The 25151-nt window shown below is 40.0% G+C and overlaps 6 protein-coding genes and 1 long non-coding RNA gene across 12 annotated transcripts in view; 4 read left to right on the top strand and 3 right to left on the bottom strand.

The window, feature by feature from the left end:
• The window catches only part of LOC113465049 (uncharacterized), a 9154-nt gene extending 5073 nt beyond the window's left edge, over positions 1-4081 (bottom strand). The window contains exon 1 of the long non-coding RNA XR_003389885.1: positions 3997-4081. This is a non-coding gene — a long non-coding RNA (uncharacterized LOC113465049). The remainder of the gene's footprint in view (positions 1-3996) is intronic.
• cnk (connector enhancer of ksr) overlaps positions 1-5172 on the top strand; it is a 9963-nt gene extending 4791 nt beyond the window's left edge. The window contains exons 7-12 of one of the 4 annotated variants that reach the window (XM_026818346.1): positions 205-696; positions 768-911; positions 1258-1982; positions 2066-2464; positions 2537-2760; positions 2828-5172. In XM_026818346.1, the coding sequence (XP_026674147.1) occupies positions 205-696; positions 768-911; positions 1258-1982; positions 2066-2464; positions 2537-2760; positions 2828-3043 (2200 nt within the window). In that variant the 3' untranslated portion in view covers positions 3044-5172. Of the gene's footprint in view, positions 1-204; positions 697-767; positions 912-1242; positions 1983-2065; positions 2465-2536; positions 2761-2827 lie in introns of all 4 variants that reach the window. The other 3 variants (XM_026818345.1, XM_018034401.2, XM_026818347.1) reach the window with 3 other exon arrangements.
• LOC108630548 (E3 ubiquitin-protein ligase MARCH8) lies at positions 4214-6878 on the top strand. The gene is given in 7 exon segments (XM_026818354.1): positions 4214-4682; positions 5299-5421; positions 5535-5626; positions 5707-5887; positions 5961-6226; positions 6312-6458; positions 6460-6878. Coding segments are annotated over 6 exon segments (879 nt in total). The 5' UTR covers positions 4214-4682; positions 5299-5304; the 3' UTR covers positions 6536-6878.
• Positions 6879-7165: 287 nt separating this feature from the next.
• On the top strand, positions 7166-11802 carry Hel25E (ATP-dependent RNA helicase 25E). Of its 2 annotated transcripts, none has more exons than XM_018034096.2 (11): positions 7166-7273; positions 7885-8114; positions 8289-8512; positions 8700-8883; positions 8963-9081; positions 10596-10727; positions 10846-10992; positions 11069-11206; positions 11278-11395; positions 11468-11527; positions 11600-11802. In XM_018034096.2, the coding sequence occupies exons 2-10, from the start codon at positions 7913-7915 to the stop codon at positions 11479-11481; spliced, it is 1278 nt and encodes a 425-aa protein (XP_017889585.1). In that variant the 5' UTR covers positions 7166-7273; positions 7885-7912; the 3' UTR covers positions 11482-11527; positions 11600-11802. The 2 variants fall into 2 exon arrangements, with proteins under 2 accessions (XP_017889585.1, XP_017889586.1); XM_018034097.2 differs by lacking the exon at positions 7166-7273 and adding an exon at positions 7336-7428.
• A 214-nt stretch (positions 11803-12016) lies between these two features.
• On the bottom strand, positions 12017-12990 carry LOC108630677 (U6 snRNA-associated Sm-like protein LSm4). Its single transcript, XM_018034098.2, has 5 exons — positions 12885-12990; positions 12766-12807; positions 12586-12684; positions 12323-12500; positions 12017-12173 (listed from the first exon to the last, which is right to left on the bottom strand). The coding sequence occupies exons 1-5, from the start codon at positions 12885-12887 to the stop codon at positions 12076-12078; spliced, it is 420 nt and encodes a 139-aa protein (XP_017889587.1). The 5' UTR covers positions 12888-12990; the 3' UTR covers positions 12017-12075.
• A 123-nt stretch (positions 12991-13113) lies between these two features.
• Pi4KIIalpha (phosphatidylinositol 4-kinase II alpha) lies at positions 13114-18159 on the top strand. Its single transcript, XM_018034093.2, has 10 exons — positions 13114-13854; positions 13929-14047; positions 14124-14616; positions 14697-14962; positions 15033-15172; positions 16521-16787; positions 16849-17169; positions 17251-17506; positions 17564-17835; positions 17895-18159. Exons 1-10 carry the CDS (start codon positions 13563-13565, stop codon positions 18157-18159), a joined length of 2691 nt encoding a protein of 896 aa, XP_017889582.1. The 5' UTR covers positions 13114-13562.
• A 93-nt stretch (positions 18160-18252) lies between these two features.
• The window catches only part of Stat92E (Signal transducer and transcription activator Stat92E), a 7916-nt gene continuing 1017 nt past the window's right edge, over positions 18253-25151 (bottom strand). The window contains exons 2-8 of one of the 2 annotated variants that reach the window (XM_018034094.2): positions 24855-25008; positions 24624-24780; positions 23602-24561; positions 22853-23525; positions 22623-22778; positions 22313-22547; positions 18253-20395 (exon numbers count right to left, since the gene is read on the bottom strand). In XM_018034094.2, the coding sequence (XP_017889583.1) occupies positions 20230-20395; positions 22313-22547; positions 22623-22778; positions 22853-23525; positions 23602-24561; positions 24624-24780; positions 24855-24982 (2475 nt within the window). In that variant the 5' untranslated portion in view covers positions 24983-25008 and the 3' untranslated portion in view covers positions 18253-20229. Of the gene's footprint in view, positions 20396-20906; positions 22147-22312; positions 22548-22622; positions 22779-22852; positions 23526-23601; positions 24562-24623; positions 24781-24854; positions 25009-25151 lie in introns of those variants that run through there. The other variant, XM_026818351.1, reaches the window with a different exon arrangement.

Genomic DNA, 25151 nt, shown 5'->3' with positions numbered 1-25151 from the left:
GGGTACCCCTTAGAAAAATCTCGGAAAAATCGAAAATTTTTTTTTTGTTGTTTATTATTAGCAATGTTCTTCCGACGTCTGATTTCTTTTCAAAAAATGCGTTTCTAAAGTGCATAAACTTTTGGGATTGACTGTATAGCCAATACATCCTTAACGTGACGTATTTTACAAAAAACGTGCACTTATCTTTACGTTTGAATATAGGTTCAAAAATCAGAACAGCACCAAAGCAGATTGTCTAATATCTTTAACGGGATTTACCGTGTCGCGAGCAGCCGAGGTGAAATCAAGGAAATATGCGTTCAAAGTTTATCATACGGGGACGGTGTTCTATTTCGCGGCGGACACGGAAGATTCTCTTGCCCTGTGGGTAGACGCGATTAACAAGGCAACGCTAGGCGCGGATGGCCATAGTCGGAACAGTGCGCTTTTCAGCGAAACCGACGAGAGCGACGGCGAACAAAAGAGTAAACCTAAGACCACGCCGGAGTACAAGCCGAACTTCGAGAAATCGTTCGGATCGTTGAAGAAGGTCGTTCGGAAGGATTCATCTTCGTACAAGGATCACGAAATCAGTGGTGCTAGCTTAGACAGAAAATACTTGAAGTTCCTTGGTACGAGGAATCACAATGTACCTGTACCAACTGCACAATTTCGGAGCTACAGAAGAGTCATTCCCTCGTCCACGCCCAACAAGTGAGATTATTTAATTACGCTCAACTGTCGTCTCGGTCGTAGTCTATATGCAGCGTGAATTGTTTTCTTAGAAAACAAGAATCAGTTCCAAGTTCACCGGATCTACAAATGACGATCGCGGGAAGCACGTTTTACGGATTGTGTGCATCTCATAGCGCTACCGATATGTCGAACAGTACTCAAGACATGGGTGATTACAGACGTACCACAGACAGGTAACAGTCTTTACTTGCATGCCGTACAGCTAATACTAATTTTTACATTCTTACAAGTTTCACTAAACATGAACTCTTATCACTTGCCTCGTCTTTCGGATGGTGAACGTGGAAATAGATTTTTAATAAAAGATTGTTGTCCGAAAAGTTTCATAATAAAATAACTAAAGAAAAGTAAATCGATTGAATTTATTTTATATGTATATATTTTGTGCATGTCTCTTTCCTCGTTTTTACTATCTTCCTTTATCCTTAGTAAATTAGTAGCGTCAGTCTTTCTTTTATCGTCCGAACGTACAAAGAAGTGAATGAAACAGCGTTTAACATTTAGGTGTGTCAATAGCAGAAATAGGAGACCCGAAGAGCTTCAGGGTTTTATTACGCTAGAGGAGTTCATGCTGTCGCAACAAGAAGAGCAAAGACAGATCGCAAGAGCGTCGACTAGACCGGCGTCTCCACGAATCACGCCTTTGACCAGCGATCACGTTCACGTCCAACATAGAAACTTTCACGACAACGATACGGTCAACGAACAATTCCGGCCTGCCATTGACGGAAGTTTCAATAGCGACGTTTATGGTCGAAGTAAAAACAACGATGAGATGATAAACAATACTGCCTTATACGGTTATTCACGGAGTACCGATAATTTTCATGCGACGCGACAGTCCGGCAGTGATATGAATTCGGAGAGAAACGAGCATAAAGCCGAATCATCGAAACACAGTTCATGCCACAAGAAATCAAACGAATTCTGTTATATCAGTAACAAAAAGAAACCTGTAGACCTATTAAATTCTCAGCAAACGAAGTCGTTGAATCCGTCTCAATGCAAAACTGTCGCGAGCGACCAAAAGCAATCTAATTGTTTGCCGCACAGCAAACCAGATATTGTCGAAATATCCGACAGACAATTGAGCGTGAGTGAATATAATAGTAATTACACGAGCCAAATACAATCTTCAAGCAATCATGACATTTCTAGACCTTACGATTACTACTTCCCTAAAAATATCAATCATTTACCTGAGGACATGAAACCGGTATCAAGGCGACTCGTACGAAACGACGGTAGATACATCTTACGCGTTGCATGACTCAAGTACTATAACAGTACGTAAATAAGTGTATAATTGTATATTTTTCTTAACTAGGTTCCTCCGGATCCAGCAACGATCTTACGTTTCACGTTTACGAAACTCTACAACGCGCAAGAAGAGACGCGTCCGTCAGTCGGAAAGGAAGCTTCAACCTGACGAGTCGTCGCGATCACGTTCCTTCGGACAAGCATTGGCTAGACTCTTTACGACGGACCGATAAAAAGGATATTAATTACGAGAAGACTCGTTTGAAAAACGTAGCACAGTACCAACCACCTCCTATACCTTCTTCCCCGTTCGAACAGGAAGGAATGACAGCTGCATTTGAAATGCACTTGGATAAAAGCGAGCAGGTGCAGAAGACGAATCGATTGAAGAATTTCTTTGGCAATAAATCCCAACAAAAACCGACTACCCTCGATTTACCTAAGGAAGCACAGAAAACTATATTGGGTAAATAGACACTCTCATCTATTCATTTCACGTTTCTACGAAATGTATAAATGAACTTGGATAATTGTATAGGATCGCCAAGACTGCACAGAGCCTTGTTCAGAGAAAAATGTTACAATCAGTCACGATTACCGAGTCGATCGAATAGTCAAAGTCCAGGTGATAGCGGGATCAGTCAGTCCGTCAGTACTTTCAGCGGCAACAGTCCCCAGACCCTGAGCCAAAGTTTCAGTTCGGTTAGTTCTGTCAGTGACTGGAGTCCGGACACACCGTCGCCGTGTAATCCGAATTTGACAGTACGTATCCTATCTAATAATTTCCGTGGCAAGCTTTTCGACACACCGATAGAACCTTATTTTTTAGAACAGTACAACTCATCCCTTCTGTCAGAAAGGACATGGAAACACGGGTAGAAATTCGCTAATGCCTCCGACGTTACCCTATATACCACCACCCACATCACCGCCGCCTGATTATCCTGGTCTCGAGTACCCCCCAGTATTCGAACCTGGTACTTACTCTCTGTTGGATGCTTCGTTACTGCGTAATCGTAACAAAAGTAGCCGAGACTCTCATTAAATGATGATATCTGGCTTTTCAAAATAAGTAACCAAAGATAACGCGTACCATTAACGGTACGCCTAATCAAGTACCATTGTATATAAGGAGTTCAAGAGTTTACTAGATGTACGTATAATATTCGTTTGTCAAGTATTCAAATTTAACCGTCCATTTTATATGAATTTGAAGATTATCAAATCGTCTTTTTATACGAATTGCGATTGAAAAATGGTTCACTCAATGATAATAATAAATGGCAATGAGTGAAAGACTGAAATCTAATATCTTCCTAAGTAAATACGAATGATATTCTTATTGGACTCGAAGAAATTCAATCTTGTTATTTTATTGTTATTATTGTTATTCTTTGAAAAGTTTCATTTACCGTACAAGTGATCTTAAATACATGAAAGTGCTCTTGAAAATTATATCCTAAAGAGATACGTAAGAATAATTTGATTTACATTTCTATAAAAGCAAAATTGTGTTATAATCTAACACATATTTTATATATAGTTTTATAAATACTATGTACGTCATATCTATTTTCGTACATTTATACATATACAATGTGATGATACGTAAAGTGCCTATTACATGTATCTTTTATATAATTTTTGTGTATGTATATATACATATACATATATGATTAAAATTCTAATTGTTACATCTAGCTGATTCGAGGTTGCATGTCTCTTATTATAATTTATGCTCAAGAAATTTTTGAAAAGTATTATAGTACTAAAATCATTATGTATTTTACGTATTTTTATAATAGTTTATAGTTATTATATACACATGTATACATTAAAAGTATGTTAAAGAAGAAAACGTTTCTTCCCTGCCACATAAAACATTTACGCTAAACCGAGGGAAAGTAGTGAGACCAAAATTGCTTCCGATTGAAGTTTAAGACGCGAGCATGATTAACAGTACGCAAACGAATTAGCAACTTGAAAAATGATACTGACTATTCAAAGGAGATGAGATGATGAGTAACGGAAGCAAATAAACATTTCCACGGAACAGTATCGTAACTTTTTGGTCGTTTGCTTCTGTCGCACATGAAAAATTTGAATTGAAAACTGGCGCAGATACAACGATAGTCGATGTTACTTTGGAACGTCGGATTGGTTGGATCCATGGATCTTGTGCACACGACACGCCTACGTCGTCCGCGTTATGGCGGCGGATCAGAGAAACGAATATGAGATACAGCACGGTCTGTTATGGAGAATAGATTACGATTTGTAATGAAGTCGGTATTCGTGGTATTTTTGAATACTGATGCGGTTCGTCGCGCGTGTTCAAATCGTGGACGGTGATAAATTAACGGCGCAACGAATTCTGAAGACGTCAAGCCGTGCGACTTAATTAATTTATCGCAGTGAATACGAGTTTTCTATAGTATAGCGATAGCGTGTCATTGACTCAAGACGAAGTGTCAAAATCAGATTTCGACTCGACATCGACTCGGCCTCCTGCTCCTTCTCTCTGACAAATCTCCGTCGCGATACCACCGAGAGATTCGTTTATTTATTAAGCATCAGCCGATCGTTCGGGCTCGGTCGAAGATAGAGAGAGTGCGTTTGAAAATTCATCGTTACCGAATAAAAGCTTTACCGATACTGCACCGTGATTTCCACGCAAATGAGATGTATGTGACGCCAATGTATTGTTTTCCTTCTGTCGAATAATTCTCGTAGCGTCGTAGCAAGTGTTGCATTTATTTATGCAGTCGTTCGTGTGCACAATGCACAGTACCGATAGCAGTACTCTTCTAATACTTTCTGCATATCGCCGTTACAACATAGTTTGTATATCGTACCACTGACATTTATACGACGACCGAATTAACATTTATCTCGTTTGCTTTTTACGTTTGATATCTCAAGCAGAGCATATTAACGATTGTGGACAGGTAGTCGATGTCAATAAATGTTTATTCGTTTAATAACTTTTGTAAGAATTAACTGTTGTATATCTGGTCATGTTTTCTTAATAATAATCTAGTCAAATATCGGGGCATTGTACAAGTAAATATGTTCGTGGAAACAATAATGTATGTACTTCGGTGTAATCTTTTTCAAGTGTGCTATAATTTCAGGTGTTTAGGAAGTTAAATATTAAACATAATGGCACACAAACGTTTTATCTAAGTAACTATTAATTTCTCCTTAAACATGATACCCATGGAAAACGATCATCGAACACTCATTAAGATGTGTTTGTTTAATGTTGTTTATTACTGATCACATCTTTGCTGAGGTCAGAGAGTGATGCCGGTTCATCAGATCAATGTTAATCCGCCTGACCGGCAACCACCTCTGTCGCTTGATCCTTCCAATAACAATAGCCCTGCTGGTGGCGAAGGCTTACCAGAATGGACGCCAAGGGTAACGCACGTTTTAATTCTATTCCTATATATCCATTCGTATCTCGAATTTCTCGTAAGTCTCGGATCAATTATCGTTCTACGCCCGGTACCAATGAAACATGCATTTTTTAGGAATCAACTTATGCAACAGTAGTTACTATCATACCAGATCATTGTCACTCATCGGTGAGCACATTATCTTCCAGCAATCATGATATCTGCAGGTAAATCTGACCGACGATCGTCAACATTAAAAATTTATGTGCATCGTTTATAAAAGATACTGTTTTCTTTTTAACGACAGAATATGCCATTGCGAGGGTGAGGAGGGTGCTCCTCTCTTGGCACCCTGTTACTGCAGTGGTAGTTTACGTTACGTGCATCAGGCTTGCCTCCAACAATGGATAAAAGCTTCGGACACGCGTGCTTGTGAATTGTGTAAATTCACATTTATTATGCATGCCAAGACGAAACCATTTTGCGAGGTATTATAAACTTTTATTCGTTACCGATCGTATCGACTTGTTTGAAGATCAAGTGAACACGATGAATTTTTAGTGGGAGAAACTCGAAATGTCTACCCTGGAAGTTCGTAAATTATGGGTAATGGTCATATTTCATACACTGGCCGCGCTCTGCGTGGCTTGGTCGTTGTACGTACTGGTCGAGAGATCGATGGAAGAAGTTCGACGCGGATACGTGGACTGGTCTTTTTGGACTAAATTAATAGTCGTCGTAATCGGTTCTACAGGAGGCTTAGTTTTTATGTACATGCAGGGCAAGATATACGTTACACTATGCAGAAAGTGGCGAACATTCAACAGGTCCGTAACAATTCCGATGATAGTTAATACCGTGTCGATGACAATTACTTTTCTACAATGACCACCAACCAGACTTGTTTTTCAGAGTAATATTTATTCAAAATGCTCCCGAAAAAGTGGTGCTTCCTCCCTCACCTACCGATTCTCTGATAGAAGTAACATTGCCACTAAGAGATTCAACTTCCTCTATGCCCGAGCTCAATCCATGTGCCTCGCAAATGGTAAAACCAAACAAATGGATCTCACTTGAAACTTTATGTGTTTGATAAATTGTCTTCGTCGGAGGACAATAATAACGACAACTCGTAATAGGAGTACCGAACAGACGACTGCTAATTGCATATTAATGATTAGCAAAGGAGGAGAGAGAGAAAAGGAAAACACGGTGTGTAATAGCAGTGTACGCTGGTGTCTCGAATAAAATCGTAATTCTAGACTGCAGTACGATTTCGAGGATCGAAGTTTCTATTTCGAAACTGTCAAATGTCCGCCCTTACGGAGCACCTTTATCTGAAACCTAGTACTTCAGTGTTTACATTGACAATGAGATAGTTGAAAGTGTTTAACCACCGGGCTTAAACATTTTCTCCAACAATTGTGTACATAATTATTGTATCTGTGATGTTATTAAATAAACTTTACCATATTTAAACAGTGCCCGATTAACACCTTCCTTCGCTGGACGATGAAATACTGCGATGAACGATATAATTAATCGATTAGTCTTGAAGTATTCGAGATAGACAAAAATTGTACGCCTTCTTTGCAGGTAATAGCAGTACCTACAACTTTTGTTTGATATCATTTTCCGAGATTCCAAGAAAAATTTTTTTTCGAGATTTTGAAAGAATGGAACTATCTTATTATCAAATTCATCATTAGAACGTTGATCCTTTTGAATATAACGGTAAATAGTTGGCGCCACGGATCTTCCGGAAGACAGCTGCCATAGTGCCGCCGTGTCACTGCGCAACAACGCTTCATTTCTTCTGTTCTAGTAGCATCGTCTGTTACAGTTCGTGAAAGTGTGTCCGGTGAAGCCCGGAGGTAAGTGGCAGAAGTTTTTAATCCACGTTTAATTAGTCAGACGAATTCGATCCATCCGTATAACATGACCAGCCACACAAGGAATATTCTTAAATTTCGTTCAACCGTAATAGTTTTGCCATTATCGCACTGTATATGTAAGAATTAAGTAACGCGTGAGTATTTCTCGTAACCGTAGACGAAAACGTGAAAGAGTTTGTAGACTGAGTAAACGTACAATAAATATGATCAGTGATAAACAGGCGTTTACTTTTTTACATTTTTTAATTGATGTACGATGACTTTTTTATTGTCTCATTTTACATCGTTCACTTCTCTCTGTGTAAATCTAAATGGTGTAGCGTCGCTAAAATGGCGGGTATATCAGGTATATTTGCGGTTGTACAAAAATCGTTATTGCCATAAGCAGGCGCGTTAAAGCAGATTCTGTGTAATGCACAAATTTGTATGTAACGAGTTTTCGTATGATGAAATAAATACAAGAGATCCTACAAAATAATGGAGACACTCTTATATCACCACTCACCGCTGAAAGAAAACTCTTTGTATTTATTGTAGGTCTTCCATATATTTTATTTTCATTATACAACATTATTTCTTTTTCATTACAGTAATAGTTTAATAAATATCCAATTAACGATGGCGGATAATGATGACCTTTTGGATTACGAAGATGAGGAACAGACCGAGCAGTTGGTCGATGGAAGCAGAGATGCTCCTGCCAAAAAAGAAGTAAAGGGCACATATGTATCTATTCACAGCAGTGGATTTCGGGATTTTCTTCTTAAACCTGAAATACTACGTGCGATCATTGACTGCGGTTTTGAACACCCTTCCGAAGGTAAGATTACTACGTCGAAACGAGAGGCTTCTAAGTTTAAGTGTACATGGTGATGATATGAGATAGGGACAACAGATTGTACATGAATGATTTATCTTATCTGATCATTGATCACATAAAATAATTTGTGACGATTTCCTTCGAAGAGATATTAATTGATAATATCATTTACAGTGCAACACGAATGTATTCCTCAAGCAGTACTTGGTATGGACATCTTGTGCCAGGCAAAGTCTGGTATGGGAAAGACGGCGGTGTTCGTATTAGCAACACTGCAGCAGTTAGAATTAACGGAAAACAATCAAGTTTATGTTCTCGTCATGTGCCACACGAGAGAACTTGCTTTCCAAATCAGCAAGGAATATGAAAGATTCAGCAAATACATGCCTCATGTGAAAGTAAGTTGATCACAAATGTAGTATAATAAACTATCGTAGCAAGCTTTCTCGTATGATGAAACAAACTGCATCTTACAATATAATGGAGAATCTGTTATACCACTACTCACCACTGAAGGAATTTATTGAAACATGGTCTTTCGCGAGAACTAGAACGGTCATTACAAAGTCTTACGTGTGTTAATAGGTGGGAGTATTTTTCGGTGGTCTACCGATTCAGAAAGATGAAGAAGTATTGAAGAACACGTGTCCTCATATCGTTGTGGGTACACCGGGGCGCATTCTTGCTCTCGTCCGAAATAAGAAATTGAACCTGAAACATTTGAAACACTTTATACTCGACGAGTGTGACAAAATGCTCGAACTATTAGGTATACTTGAATTCGTTTCTCTCTTTCGTAGTTTTCTGGTTGACCGGTTCCTCACGTACGTGTTTTAATTAATTTACAGACATGCGCAGGGACGTACAGGAAATATTTAGAAGCACTCCGCACGGCAAACAAGTGATGATGTTCAGCGCTACATTGTCCAAGGAAATACGTCCCGTCTGCAAAAAGTTTATGCAAGATGTAATTAACAAATCTTCCTCTTCACTTCGATCTTCGATTGCTCCTACTTCGTTGGCCCTGTATTCATACCCAGGACAAAGCTCAGACCATACTCTAAATATCGTTGACGGCGCACCCGCGGGTTAGGCTAGTTAGACAACACTTTGATGGAGTGACACAGAATTTAAAAAAGCCCCTCGATGTTCTCGGATTTCGATCGAAACATCCGACTTGAAAGTAACGAGTTGCTGCTCCAAAGTTTTCCTCCGTTCACGGGACGGCTATGATCTGCTCGTAAAACAAGGGGAAAACGATATCGTCGTTTAACGTTGTATCTCGAGTCAATCAAGATGACGATACTTAAAAAAACAGAAACTAGTTCCAATGTTAAAATCTCTTAAGTAGTCCACTGCGGGATAACATTGCACAAATGTTGGGATACGTTGTATCTGCCGGGATGTGGGTCGGGCGAAAAAACGAATTTGTATATCTCGACTGTAAGGGGTGGACGGGGTAGATTTTTCGTTCAGTTAGAGCAGCATCGAAAAAAACGGTTTCTCAATCGGGTGGGGGGCTAAGAAGACGTCAAGACAACCTGAAGAGAGAAGAGCACAAGAAAGAAGATGCAAGAGGATATTTGGGAAACCGGGGTTTAGCATATATCTAGAAATTTGTTCGCGTTTAATATGTAATCGAGAACCACTGTATTTTAATATTTTGCCAAACGAGTACTAGTGGAGGTCGATTAATAGGAGTGAAATTGGACAGCAATGGAAGTGTTAACGAATAATTTGATCGTGCCCTCTGCTCGAAAGCAAAATCGCGACCTTAAAAAAGAATGGTATATATCCTAGAGGGCATTAAACTTTTGTGATATATACAAGCAAATCATCGTACGATGATCGAGGCCAATTCTGGACATATATTTCAAATATACCAGAATTCGGGAGAAGAGATTTGGCATCGAGTGGCCAGCGGATGTGTGGCACACACGAACATGGGTGCGCCTTCTTAGTTCTCTGTCGGGGTGACTGCTGAGTTTTCGTTGTTGGCACTACCCAGAGATGGAAGTCGCCGGACCGTATGTAACCAGTATGACTAATCCGATCGACAAATAAGTGCAAAAGAAAAGAATGAAAGCTCTAGCGAGAAAAGTTTTCAAAACCATTTAATAACAAGTTTCATTTATAATCGCTCGGTATAAAATGTCATCGTATCAGGGAAGCGGGAGAAATTGGAACACTTTTATAAAAGAAAAATATTCCACTAACTCATTTCACTTGCTTCATAGTTAACATTTTTTTATCATTCTTTCATTTCGTACAGATATCAAAATTTTGTTTCTATAATTTTTATTTACATCTAATGTCAATTTATTCATTTTTTTTTCCGTCGTGACTTCAATACAAATTGGAGTTTCGTTTGGTATTTACGTACGTTAGGCTTATAAAATTGTATTTGTCTCTAGAAATTATCAAGGTGTGTTTACCATTAAGGTAAAATAGATAATCTTGTAAAAAACATTCTTTGCGCAGCCCATGGAAGTCTATGTGGACGATGAGGCGAAGCTCACGTTGCACGGTCTACAACAGCATTACGTGAAACTGAAAGAGAACGAAAAGAACAAGAAGCTGTTTGAATTACTCGATGTACTTGAATTCAATCAGGTCTGTCCTCAGGTTTCCATTGAATCATATCATACGTTTACTACTTTTTATATTGCTCTTAAACATCTACACGACTACAAATTATATTTTCTTGTCTGACTTTCGTATTATTTGGCAGGTTGTTATCTTTGTAAAATCTGTACAAAGATGTATGGCGTTGGCACAACTCCTGACTGAACAGAATTTCCCGGCGATCGGTATACACAGAGGTATGACCCAGGAGGAACGATTGTCGAGGTACCAACAGTTCAAAGATTTCCAAAAAGTAATTGTCACGTTATTTATTTGATTAATCAAAACTGAAGTAAGATAAGATAAAAAATGGTAATTGCGATTTTCAGCGAATCCTCGTAGCCACAAATTTATTTGGACGAGGTATGGACATCGAACGTGTAAACATAGTATTTAACTACGACATGCCGGAAGATTCGGATACGTATCTGCATCGAGTGGCTAGAGCCGGTCGTTTTGGCACTAAGGTAAATAACTACACGATACTTTAATTAAGTAATTACTGTATCTATTTTTGGTAATCACTTATTTTTTACAGGGGCTCGCAATTACCTTAGTCAGCGACGAAAGCGATGCCAAGATTCTGAACGACGTTCAAGAACGATTTGACGTTAACATTACGGAATTACCGGACGAGATAGATTTAGCTTCGTACAGTAAGTTTAAATGAAACTGATGACAGGCAACATGTGGTTTACATTTTCTAATGCGGTTCACTCTTATTTCAGTCGAAGGACGATAAACGTAATTCCATTTTCGAAAACTATCAATTTCTGACATTCAGTAATGTAAGTAACATCAGTTCATTTTATGTGAATTTATCATTTCAATAAGTATATTTATAACGCTTCTTATTACAGGCACATGAAACCAATCGGTACACTATATATTTCTCATTATGTATCTACGTTAAGCATAACGCATACTTCGAAACAATTGATGTATACATATTTTCTATGATCTGACAAACCTTATGAACACATGATCGTAATCAAATCATTATAGCTGATTCATTATTCTTCTAAGGACTACAATAAACAGTTCAATGTTATTGTACAAATTATATATTTAATTTTTATTCCATGGTTAATGAGTAAGAATCTTCTGTATAAATAGATTTATAAGAGTACACGTTCTGTCTTCTATCCCTTGTAAATGAAATAAATATTTTTTTTTTATGATTCGTTATTTCATGTAACAGCATTTATACTCGCATTTCCTTAATGTTCGTTTCCTTTGTTTGGGCGGTGGTAGAAAGAACCACCTTAAACAACGCATGTATTTAGTTATATTTATTTCTTCCATAAATATCTTACTGTACAATCTAAAACAAATCTTATTTCATCCTAGCTTTATTTTGCGATTTGTTTCCTCCTTGATTACCACCACCTCGTCCAAGAGCCGTTGGACCTCTTCCACCACGACCAAAAGTACCTGCAAAGAAGTACATATCAAATAGTAGAAAAATAATAAATTTGACCGTAATAATAACGTGCAATGATTATCATTGTATCATGTTGCTTGTACATTCCGATGAATCATCTTATCAAAGGAAGTATATATATCTCTTGTTAGTGTAATACCTCTTCCGCTACCACGGCCTCGCTGATTTTGTCCTCTCCCTTTCATCTCTCCACGTCCTCTGGACTTCATTTGTACATCCTCTTTTACCATGTCTATAACTTCGTCAGGGATTCGTAAATACTTAATTGTACTACCACGAATGTAACATTCTGGCATTCTCCAAAATTTATCTCCATCCTAAATGATACGAAAGATGAAAATTATGTATCGAAGAAATGTAACGTATAACAGGAGAGACGTAGAAGAGTTCTAAGTTATTTACCCTGGATGTACATATAACTTCCCTGAGATTGATATTCATCCAGCTATCACAGCTAACCAAGTGTCCGTTATAGGTTTCTCCATTTTTTAATTCAACTAGCTAGGGAACACATTAAATTACTTGATGAATTAATCACTGTCTTAATTGTTGTTTGGATCCTAGAAATATGTATAAACATACCATAGGATGATTCTGGGCTGTTCTTAACAATGATAGAGGTAGCTGAAACGAAAGTGTGCGATAGATGAATTAAGTAATATTTCGACACTTGTTTCACATAGAGCAATTATTAAATTTACCATGTTTCAATACTTCGATGTGTATTCACGGCATCAAAACAAGCAGTTGCAAGCAGTTCATTTACAATTTGTAACAAAGACTGTATCGAGAGGTAAGACGGAAGACTTGCCGGTTTACAACAAAGTAGGGAACGTAGGGTTAGGTGGGGTAGGGGGTGAGACACCGTGAGAGACGCGCGAGTATCGCTCTGCCACTCTGTCTCTTCATCGGTGCAAGGGTTGTCTATGTGTCAGACCAGAAGGTTCAGAATCGAATGAATTACGTGTACACGAGGTGGTGTTGGAAATATTAGGTATGGCGTTAATCCTATCAGCTGATATCGTGTACTGGAGTGACGATTGTGACGACTGTGACGAGTCGTAGTTACATTACCTAACTGGTCGCGATCGTGTAGTAGAACGTTATCGAAAACGTTGCAAACATATTTCTTTATTGGATGGCTGCTCTCGTACATTAATTGATCCCGTATTATTCATATTTGTTTACTTTAATGACGCAATGGTTACTTCGGTGTTCGTAATGGTGAAAATACTTGTTAAACACGAATTCGATCGTGTGCGTCATTGACAAGACAGATAGAATATGGGGAAATAAATCGGATTATTAGTCATAAACCATCTGTATAAGTGGCCGGTGTGATAAAAGAATCTGCCGACCAACCAGCAGATTCGGTTGTGATGAGCGACTCCGAACAGCGGCAATTACACGTGCCTTATCGAGAATATCATAGTCAGAACAATACCAGTACTCCTGCCTTGGTCGACACCGATGCGCTGGTAGACCTCTCGATCACAACCAACAACTGCTTGCCGGCAAACAACGAGTGCCCGGAACTGATACCAGACGTTGAATTCGTTCCAAACCTGAGCAACGAGCAAGCCATAGCCATTGATTCCCCTGGAATTGACCGGGAGAGCCAGCCTCTCCTTGGTCGTATGGAATTTGATGTGATTTTCAATCGTTTCCCTGGTTCGTTGTCCTTTATACACATTCAGGTTTAAAGATTGTTTCGAACGCTCACGCTTCCATATTGTACTTTACAGATGATCCGCAGTTCTCGGAATTAGTATGGCAGGCTGAATTTGCAATAGATATTGGAATCTTCCCTGAGAGGATATATCAAGGCTCCAGTGGCAGTTACTTTGTAAAAAACCCCACAGGGGTAAGGTATACCTGTTTAAAAATCGAGATCTAACAGATGAGTTGATGTCTCCGTAATGGAAAAACGTTCATTGCAGAAGATAATCGGTGTTTTCAAGCCAAAGGATGAAGAACCTTACGGAAGGTTGAATCCGAAATGGACGAAGTGGATGCACAAACTTTGTTGTCCCTGCTGTTTTGGAAGAAGTTGTCTGATTCCAAATCAGGGATATCTCAGCGAGGCAGGAGCAAGTTTAGTTGACCGTAAATTGAGCCTGGGGATAGTTCCAAACACTAGAGTAGTTAAACTTGTCAGTAAAACATTTAACTACCCACGCTTAGACCGTCAAAAGGCTCGTATGAAACAAGTCATCGTCGATCAGTTTCCAACGGTGGGCTCCCATTTCAATCGTGTCGGTTTGCCGCCGAAAGTCGGTTCTTTTCAAGTTTTCGTAGACGGTTACAAGGACGCCGATTACTGGCTAAGGCGATGGGAGAGCGAACCGCTGTCGCCCCATCTCAGCAGAGAGTTCCAACTCCAATTCGAACGTTTAGTTATCTTGGATTATATAATTAGGAATACCGACAGAGGTAACGATTCGTAAGACCGAATTTTAATTTTATATTGATAATCAAATTATATTTTACATATATCATTATCTCTTTAAAAGGTAACGATAATTGGTTAATTAAATACGATAACAGTAATGGGAAAAATGGGTCGGAACAGGGTGAAGTAAAGATAGCCGCGATAGACAATGGTCTGGCGTTTCCCTTCAAACACCCAGATTCGTGGCGTGCCTATCCTTATCACTGGGCTTGGTTAAGCCAAGCGAAACAACCTTTCAGCGATGTAACGCGGGAGCTCGTGTTACCGCAGCTCTCGGATCAAAATTTTGTACAAGATCTTTGCGACGATTTGTATCACTTATTTAAAGTAAGTCTATTCGACGACAGTTGTTTAAACAATACGGATTAACGTCAATGAGGAATATTAATTTTTGTAGCAAGACAAAGGTTTTGATCGACCCCATTTCGATAAGCAGATGAGCGTGATGCGCGGTCAGATCTTGAACTTGCAACAAGCTTTAAAGGATGCCAAAAGCCCCGTGCAACTGGTCCAAATGCCTGCTGTGATCGTTGAAAAGTATGTAGCCACACATACGGATGTAACGCGATCGAAGATGTAAAAAGATGATTTGATCATTTTACAGGGCCAAAGGGAACGGAGCACCGAGATTATTCTCATTTTCTGACACGTTCACGCAGCGCTTCCAGAACAAGAGCCCCTTCTTCTCTTGGTGTTAGAAAAGATTGACCGGATGCTCCAGATACGATGTTGGATCTCTGTCGAGTGAAACGAACTGTTTACAGTGCATCGCAGATGCTGCATCTTATTACATACCAATCCGTTCTGTTTCTATTAATTTTATAAAGCATCACTACCTCTTATTTTCAAATGCCAGCTTCTAATCTACGGTCTATGTATTATTTATCGACATACTTTAATTTGCCTTATGTCTATACCGTTCTCGTTTAATTCGACTATACTAACGTAAATCATAGTATAATTATATTGTATACAGTAAATATATATAATGTTAAAACAACATTTCTCGATATGCTTCGTGTGTGACGGTATGCTAGAGATGGTAGTGTCTTACGATCAGGTAAACGGTGTCCCTTTCAAATATTTTACGTCTTCCACGCACTACCGATATATCTCTATACCTACGTAAAACTGCACGTCTTTAACGCGCGTCCCAACTGAACACTTGTCAGGGAAAACGTATTTCTCGAATCTCCAAAATTTACTGTGATCTAAACTAACGAAGATATAGTTGGAGCGTGTTCTTATAGTCTTAAATGAACGTCGCTCACATTATATTTTTGACCTGAACCGTATGAAGAAATAAATTTTCTATCAGTAGCTGTGAGAGAAATTCCTTAGTCAGTACGATATGTGAATAAATCGCTTTGATCTATGAATCTCATTGACCGAACACGTCGTTTCTGTTCTACATTGATCGCCGATGTTTTGTTGTTTATCGTATAAATAGTGGTGATTCAACACCAACTTCGATGTATGAGTTTGTTAAATTTTCTGTTTCAGTGAAATCACAAAATGTAAAGGTTGACATTTCCAGCTACGACACCTTATTCTTTTATATAATCCTATTTTATACACCGCGAATCTTTTCGCAATCGAGATTTATCGACGACCGACGCGCGTCTTTAATCCGGTTTATTCAAACGAAACGATTTAACCGATGAGTACATAGAGAGGCATAAATAATAATACAAGTACACGATGGAGGTGATAGAGATCACTAAGAAGAAGCCTGTGCAATTGCCTCGAGCGATGTGCCAGAAACCGCCGGGATGTCCCTGTCCATGCAACGTGAAAGTAACGAATTCGCTCATCTTTCTTATCGCCGATCCAGCCAAATACCATTTACATACGTACCGTCCCACGTTCTTTAGTGCATGAAGAGATATGTTCAGCCAATGCGAGCGAAGTCGTTTGCCCCCGTGAGAATGTACAATCCACCGTCGAAGACGATCGACACCAGTACCACGTACCACATGTCCTACCTCAACGTGGACCACGCAGAAATGCGGCGGAGCCGATCGCAACCGATCCGACCTAAGCCTGCTCTCACCAAGTCCGATGCACGATTTGCCGGCGAGACCACCAATCAATTGAGTTACAAGAGTATCGGCCACGTGCCTAAAACGAAACCGATTTTTCCGAAGCAAAGGTAAAATCGAATCTACGACGTCAAAGCCCAGGAGTCACTCGGATTCTCTCCCCCGAACTAGGTCGATGATCGGAACCGGTCCCATGGACTGTGTCACCACGGTTCGTCACGACTTCCAGCGGAAATACGTGGAGAAGCCAGACATGATAGTTCCTTGCGGGAACATCCGTTTGAGCACAGGCAAACTGGACGCGAGCACCACCGCCAAGCTTTCTTACGTCGATCCTGGTTGCACCGAGCCAACGATGAACTTTAAACCGATCGCGGTTTACTGTCCTCCGAGCGAACCGATTCCTCATGACACTACGCACAAATTAAGTTATCAGCCAGTTCGTATCGAGGAAAGGGAAGCGTGCCCTTGGCAGCAGAAACCGATCTACAGGTATTGATCAGCACTTTATTGCATCTGTTCCGATGTTCGATAATGATTAGATGCGAAATGCTTTCGCGGAAACGTTTAAAGACCCCCGGATGTCGCGATGTGCGGTAAGACGACGTACTCGGAAAGCTTCTTGAAGAACGAGGAAGGCTGCTGCACGGAGAAGCCTATTAAACCTGTGGCTGCCGATGTATTCCCTCGAGGCGGTCAATTCCACGGGAAGACGATCTACAAAGAAAGTTATTTGCAGTCGGGCAAGATAGAACGTGTCGAGCCTATTCTTCCTTGCAACGCTATATCGAAACCGGACGGCAAGATATCCACGGATACAACGAGCAAAGTACTTCCATCGCATCCTCTTTTAACTCTCGGATCGAATTTCATTTGATCTTTATAGATGAGTTATCAACCGGTTCAAAGCGAGAAACGTTCACCGATATTACCTCGAAGCAGAAGCATGATCGGAGACGGTCCGATGCAATCTGAGACCACGAATCGTTGCGAGTTCGTGCAGAAAATGACTATGCGTCCTGATCTAGTTGTCCCTTGTGACAATCTTCGTAGCGCCGATACTCCGATTGACGATAGGACCACCACCAGGCTTTCCTACGCGAAACCAGGTCCCGTGGAATGGGTGCAGAGCTTCAAACCTCTCGCTATATACAAGAGGTAAATCCATTGCATCTCCCCTCGCACGTACTGGAAAATGCATTACGCTCTTTCTTAAGGCTGCCCGACAAAATCGAATGCGACACCGTCAATAAACTGTCCTATCAACCGTGGAGCCCAATTCCCAAAGAAACCGTGCCATGGGCAGCTAAGGCCAAGTACCAGCCACCCACGAATCCAATGTGCGCTGATACTATTTATCAAGTCAGTTATCCAGCGCCTGGCCACTACGAGGAGACTTGCATTCCCGACGAGTGCGACTGCTTGCACTCTCACGACGGATATCCTGTAACGGAGACAGCGAACCAAGAGATCTGTGCCTGACTTTACCATCCCCTCGCATACAAGTAATATTCCTGCCTGTTGTCCTATACTTAAAGGTGAAAGGTACTTCAGATTGGAAAGAATAGACGGAGATCGAATTAAAGGCTATTTTATTCGATACGTCGATTCGGTACGAACACATCTTATTTTACACTTATATATATATATATATAGATATCTATATATATATATCTCATCATTATATGGATGAATAAAAGTAATAATAACGTATATGCTTTACAAACAGTAAAATTGTTCTCCATAGTAAAATAAACTCTAATCTTTGATAAAAGATTAATAGACAATATTAACGTACGTTCGTTAAATCTTTACATGCACGCGGTAGAGGCTCACTTTCATCCGTACACTCGTACAATATATTTATATGTATGTATAGTAAATATAATTAGGATAACGACACGTTCGATGCTACCCAAGATAAAGCTTAGCGTACAGAAATGTTTCAAATTACGCGCAACAACTGATTGTTTTTAATATAGTGTACAAACTACAGGGGAGGGAACGATGATTAGAGAAAGGAATTGATTGATGAACGTTCGCTTAAGAATCCTCTACAGTGTTCTTAAATTCTACCGACTGATTAGTTTCAGTAATCGAAAAATATGCTATTCATAAAAAAGAAAAAAAGGAAAAATGTTGCGCAAACAAAAGAGTTTGATTTACGAATTTATTAAGGATCTTCGACAGATCAAAGATTTGAACTATAAGCCGCCGTATGTCTCGACGTCTAAACGATTCTCAAAAAATAGAACTCGGGCAAATTTGAAAATCGTAAGGCACGTACTTTTAGGTCACGTGAATTACGTCACAACATTGTACACATTCTCACTTTCTGTCTCCGTTGCACAAACCCCGCTCTCTCTCATAATTTCGGCAAGATTCTCACCGATAAATTAATTAAAAGCTTTGTCGTCTGCGATCTCGCTATTTACATTACTGTACGCAACAATGATTGTCTTCATTTACGCGTTCTCCACGTATCACATACGCAGCAATTCTATTTAAATCTGTTCGCTGCTCTTACCTCGCGCGCTCTCTTTTTCTTGCCATTAAAAACAATGGAGAAGCTTTGGTAGACCGTACATTACGGCACGTCGTCGAAACGTACGTAAGAAGAGAGGCAACAAAATCCGTTTCACGCTATACCAGTATAAGATATTTCTCGTTGTTTCATATAGCACAAAGCTCGGATGCACCTACAGCATTACATACTACGTGCGTATGTACTTTTCATATTGCGTATGCCTCGATACATGCTTATTATAATCTTACAATATTTTGCACGATATCCTCTACGTTTTGTACCAAGTAATGTAATGCATCCTTTTAGAGAAGGCTTAGGCTCAGGCGTAAACACGTAAAAAGTGATTCGACGTCTCGTAAAGTTTTATCATCGACGAGACGAAACACGGATAAAATCAGGCAAGTTGCGATGTGTAACCTTGTCAACAGATTATAAAATTACAAAAACGGTTCGATAGATTCTATACAAAAAACCAGCTTGCTTACAATTCAACCAAGCCCAACATCGCTGATTGTAAATTATATGTAAGAAATTGGTCATTCGTAACAAAACTGAACGAATAACTAGTCCCAAGGTGGAATCAGATAAAGCGCGCAGCGCGTTTGTTCTGGATTTTGATTTATCGCACTAGCTTAAAAAAAATGACATGTCGTGTTCTTCAGAAGTAATGGTAAAACCTAATCGATTAGGCGAGCTAGACATTAAATTGAAGACAACGAGACCATTCATATCCCTCCCCTATGAAACAACAATAAGGACGGAACACATCCGTCGCGTGATTACTTGATTAAAAAGATCTGATTAAAGTGAGAAACGAAGGCGATTAATCGACAGGTATACGTTACAGTGATGCCCGCTTAAGATACACTTATTGCATTCATTTTTATATCTTTGTTTCATTCAATATTTCTCATTCTAATTGGAATGAAAGTGCTCGTCGAGACGGTCGGATATCTGTTTCTCCCGTTGAAGTCGAGACCCGCTACACAGGCACCACTGCACAGATATTATCGCGCCTGACCTACCTATTGCGGCTTAGTGTTGTACGATTGTATGAACTCGGAGAAGCTAAACGGGTCCAAGTTGAGATTTTCGTCGATCGAAGGCAGCTCACCGTGACTCATCAGCTCCACATAGTCCATGTCCGCATTTGTTCGCCCGACGCTCGACTGGCCAAGGCCCGGAGCATAGCTACCACAAATCAAAACACAACCCCAATCACTGGCATTGTAATGGATAGTAAGACTCGCGCTAAATCCAAGTATGTTCTACAACGACACGATTAAATTCTCATGTTTCCTTCTCTCATCGTCATCTTCTTTCTTTTATGCGTTGCGTACCCTTAATCAACTATTGTTCTTCGTTCGATTTGAGAGCGTGTCTCATCGAAGCGTGTGACCGATTAGCCGGATAGCCGGTACAACACGGCAAAGGAAGTACTAACAACCACAAAGAATCCCCAAAAGTCAATCGATATTGATCGGTCACTCTTCACGGAATCATCCCCAACGTTTCCACATAATCTCATACGATTCCGTACACGTATCGGATTACTCTTCCTCGTTAAGTCGAGTGTTCACCATATTTAGATGATACTTCTAAACGGTACGAGTACTCATCGAACCGTAACGAAACTCTTCGAGCTGGTAACGCTCGATTGCCAGTAATAACAACTGTAGTGCATCGTGATTGGAGCTGCGTCTTTTTTTGCATTCTCAGGAGTAGCATTTAACTTTCCATTGTTGTGGTTGTACCGGCTTGCTCCAGGCCTATGCCTTCGATTTACCCGAATCCCGCGTTACGCGCGATTCGCTTCGCGACTCTGCTTATTCAACTATCATTATATAAAACGATTTGTAATGAAAAGAATTATGTAATATGCAGATACACGCGTACGTAGACAAATGTACGCACGTATGTACACGTATTCAATACTACACTACTGCGAAGCAACAGTTTCTTCCAGTATTCAACTTATTTTGCTTCATCGTTCCATGCCATGGATAAGCCGTATCTATCTAAGAAACATAAAGTAATAAAAAGAAAAAAGAAAAAAGAAAAATCGATAATTTTACCAAATTCAGAAGTAATTTACGAACTAAACAAAAGGCCACGTCGTTCTGTCCAAGTCCTCTCAATGCCTATCCGTTGGACGGATTTTCCTGTAAATCGCTTTTCAAGCAATTCGATAAAATTTCCAAATATAACTCAACCGTTCAATACCGTAGAACATCAAATGTCTATAACATCAAATGTCTATAACATCTAGATATACATTCATCCTTAAAAATATGTTTTGATTTTAATTAGCTTTGTTCAGAGGACCTTGGAAATCTAATGACCAATAATTATATCCAGCATTTTAATAGTGTTCACCTAATGCTACAGTATATATATATGTATATATATATATATATCAAAAACATAATATCAAAAGTAGAATACTGGGTGGCATGAAGATCGATGAAATGAATATAACAAACGTTAAATTAAAAAGGAAACAAATGAAATAATGCCGAGAGACTAGTCGATGAAAAACGTTATAAAAATTCTTGGTAATTCTTATGCACCCAGTAGTCTCAAGTGTGTAGTCCTCTTAATTGTAGATTCGTTTGACACGACTTAACGTTAAGTAAATATTTCACAATACGAGAATAGTATAAAAGTTGCAAAGTTTCATAAGAAAAGTTTACAAAATGCGAAACTTCTCAATCAACGTTATCAACTATACGTATATAATAACCTGGTAAACGTACACAAAAAGAGAATATAAAAAACAATACTGACGCTCATATGCACCGATAGGATACGTGTAAAAGATATGCAAAGTATCGTCCATCGTAGGAATGTCTTGTCTCCATGATATTTACGAATTCGTTACGTCGTCGGTTTTGTGTTAACTTTAAGTGTCCTAACTGAGGCTTGTCGGTTCGCTATCGTGTCTGTACGGTAATGAAAAAATTCTTTCTTTAAAAAATGTATTTGTTTAAACGTATCGCAAGCGACACAAAAAACCGATCTTTGCATATCTTGCGTGAAATTTCTATCGTGATTAAAGATGTTAGAAATGAAAGAGATGTACGATCGATTTAGATCCAGTTAACTGACCTGGAAGCCACTGACGGCGTGTCGCGTGTTACAGACGGATCGGGACTGTGCGCTTGAAACATAGTGGACGGTGTCGCTGGGTAACTACCACCGGGACCACTTTGTCCGCTACTTCCTACACCGACCACGGAAGAATGGGACGGTGTTTGGCCACCGACTCCCGGTCCACCCCAGCCAGGTACGTGCGTTACCAACAGCGGTTTTACGTATCCATTCGTCGACGTGGACTGATTTTCTGAAGAGAACCGTACAAATTCGAAGCACTGTAACGAATAACACCGACAGGCAGTACTAAACATTAAATAATTACCTGTGAACGGTGTGTAATACTTGGAGAACGCTTGATCCTTTGATAAATCTGGATAAAGATAAAGCAAGTGTTGCAAGTCGGACACGCGATCGGCTAAGCTACGAATCGCGAAATCTTTGCTCGTGAACGGTTGAAGCATGAAGACTTCGGTCTGATCTATAAATTAAAAAGGCAATGTAAAGTATCAAACAATATCTGATGGGAGATAGCAAATTTTACTATGTACTTACCTCCGACCCAGGCGATGGTAACACCGCCGAGCTCGGAGTCCGAAAATCGCATGAGGAACGTTCCCGATGCACAGTTGGCTAACATCTCCTCCGCCTGTTTCTTTCTCACGAATCCAAGTATGTAACCATCGATCCACGGACCTCTCAGATGCTCTCTAGTCAGTTTCATTACAGCGTAAAACCATTCCCAGAACGTGAAATTCCTTTCGGGTAACGGCTCCTTGCAGAACTGTGCCCAACTCAAAAGTAAGTTGGAGTAATCTTGTCCGGTCGCGTTTCCACCGCGGAATGCCTTTTCCGCGAGGAATCTCAGATTATCCTCTGTCAACGAACGACCCGTCGCCGATCGAAATTTAACGTTCAACGCTTCGGCCACTTGGCCCCATGGAACTTTATCAGGTACTGCGAACGGTACTCTGCCCGGTTCGGCAAACGCGTTATCCCACGTAACTGTGGCCCACGCGTGTGGCTCCTGGTTCCCGTGCACGATCACTACGACCGGTAAACTTAATGTCCAAACTTGAAAGACTAATTCGCCGCCACCGACGCTGAATTGCGATTGAAAGAGAAGCGAGAACTTTTCATCCATCACTGATTCCGTTCCCTTCTTCTCCGCCCTCTTGATCTTCTTCAACTGCATATTGCGAAAGCTGACAGAGAGTTGTCTCGTTGCCTGAATAAAAAATTTGTCACGTTCTAATCTCGACAATTGAATTATATCGTAAACCGTGTTAACGTTTTAATCTTACCTGATGATATTCCATCGTTCCTGTATTATTTAAGATTTCACCGCTCGCTTCTCCGTTCTTCGCCATTTTATCACTTTTCAATAAAGCATTTGCCTGCGCCTCACTGATAATGCTCACTTTTACTTGAGGCGGAGTCATGTGAACGTTCAATTTTCCACCGACGAGCAAACGCACCGTACTCGTAAAACGAGTATTGGTCTTCATCACCTGTGGCGGTTGCTTCTCGATGATAAACGTACTCGTGACCAGCGAGCTAAGGAGCTGTGTAATTTGAGAATTTAAGGTAGGAAGAATATCCTGCATTCCAGGCGGATCGAGAGCAAACTTCTGTTTCAAGCGCTCCGCCTCCTTGATTTGCTGCCGGTTCAGCCAAATCAATTCAGCCAAGTTCTCGCACCATTCTTGAATGGAATCCAGATTACTGTTAAACGGTGCACCGTTCCCCGCCAACTGCTGATCTCTTTTCCACCTAATAAGCTCGTCGTCCAAAACCCTCGATTGCAGACTATTTAATCTGGTAATAGTATCTTTCAGTTTGTCGGCTAACGTCAATCGTAATTGCATCAAACCCGCTACTTTGTGATTCAGTAACTGTTCCTGTTGTTCTTTCTGCCTTCTTATTTTCTTTTCCAAGTCTAAATTCTGCTGATTCTGCGGCTGTGTCGCGAGATGCTGAAGGTGAGCATTCAACTTAGTACACTCGTGATAACTTATAGCGAACGCTTCTTGCTCCTGTTCCATTTTCCTTAAATCTTCTCCAGTCTCCTGCGTCCTACGCCGCAAGGATTCAACGTGTTGAGCTATTTCAGCGACAGCGTCACTTATCAGTCCTACTTTCCCGCCTGCCATATTCATTAAAGCGCCTCCTAAATTCTCTACCTGAGCCACTAACTTCATTTCCGTCCCTAGGCAATGTCTGATTATTCTAAACAATGCTCCTGGATTGTTTGTGTATCTATGCTGCGTTAGGAAAAAGTACCATCAGAATTTGTTATAAATAAAACTCTTACTGCGAAACTTACACGAAAATTTTTAGCAGCCTCCATTAACTTTAATTTTGTAAGAAACATGTCGTCTGAATTTAAAGAGGCTACTTTCGTTTCTAATTCTTGTATCAGAGCTCTGACAAGATTAGCTATGTATTGTTCATATTGAGGATTATCAGGCTCTATGTCGGTCCTGTAACGAACGTATCGTCGTTAAGCAGCTGAATGATTTCAAACAAAAGATTCGTACAGGTTCAAGATACTTACCACATCTTTTCTTCTATCCAAGAAGATAAGAAGTGACGGACCTCTATTGGAAAGTGCTCCCCATAAACTGAACGTACTTCTTGCAATGCATCTTGTGGTAACTGCTGTGCTTTTGCCCACAGAGACATTTTGCTTTTAATTATGAATCCTTTATCTGGAACGATGTTACACTTTCCATACAAAAGTTACAACCACAGATCAAATGTGTGAAAAGCTTATTCGTGATATTGCAAGGAAACGAAACGATTAATAACATATACAAGTTCTATGCAATTTCGAAAATGGATACATATATAT

Source organism: Ceratina calcarata, unplaced genomic scaffold, assembly GCF_001652005.2.
Source record: "Ceratina calcarata isolate Rehan_Ccalc_2016 unplaced genomic scaffold, ASM165200v1 scaffold78.2, whole genome shotgun sequence".
Lineage (NCBI taxonomy): Eukaryota > Metazoa > Arthropoda > Insecta > Hymenoptera > Apidae > Ceratina > Ceratina calcarata.
Note: the sequence above shows the minus strand (reverse complement) of the source record. Positions and strands in the feature narration are given on the sequence as shown.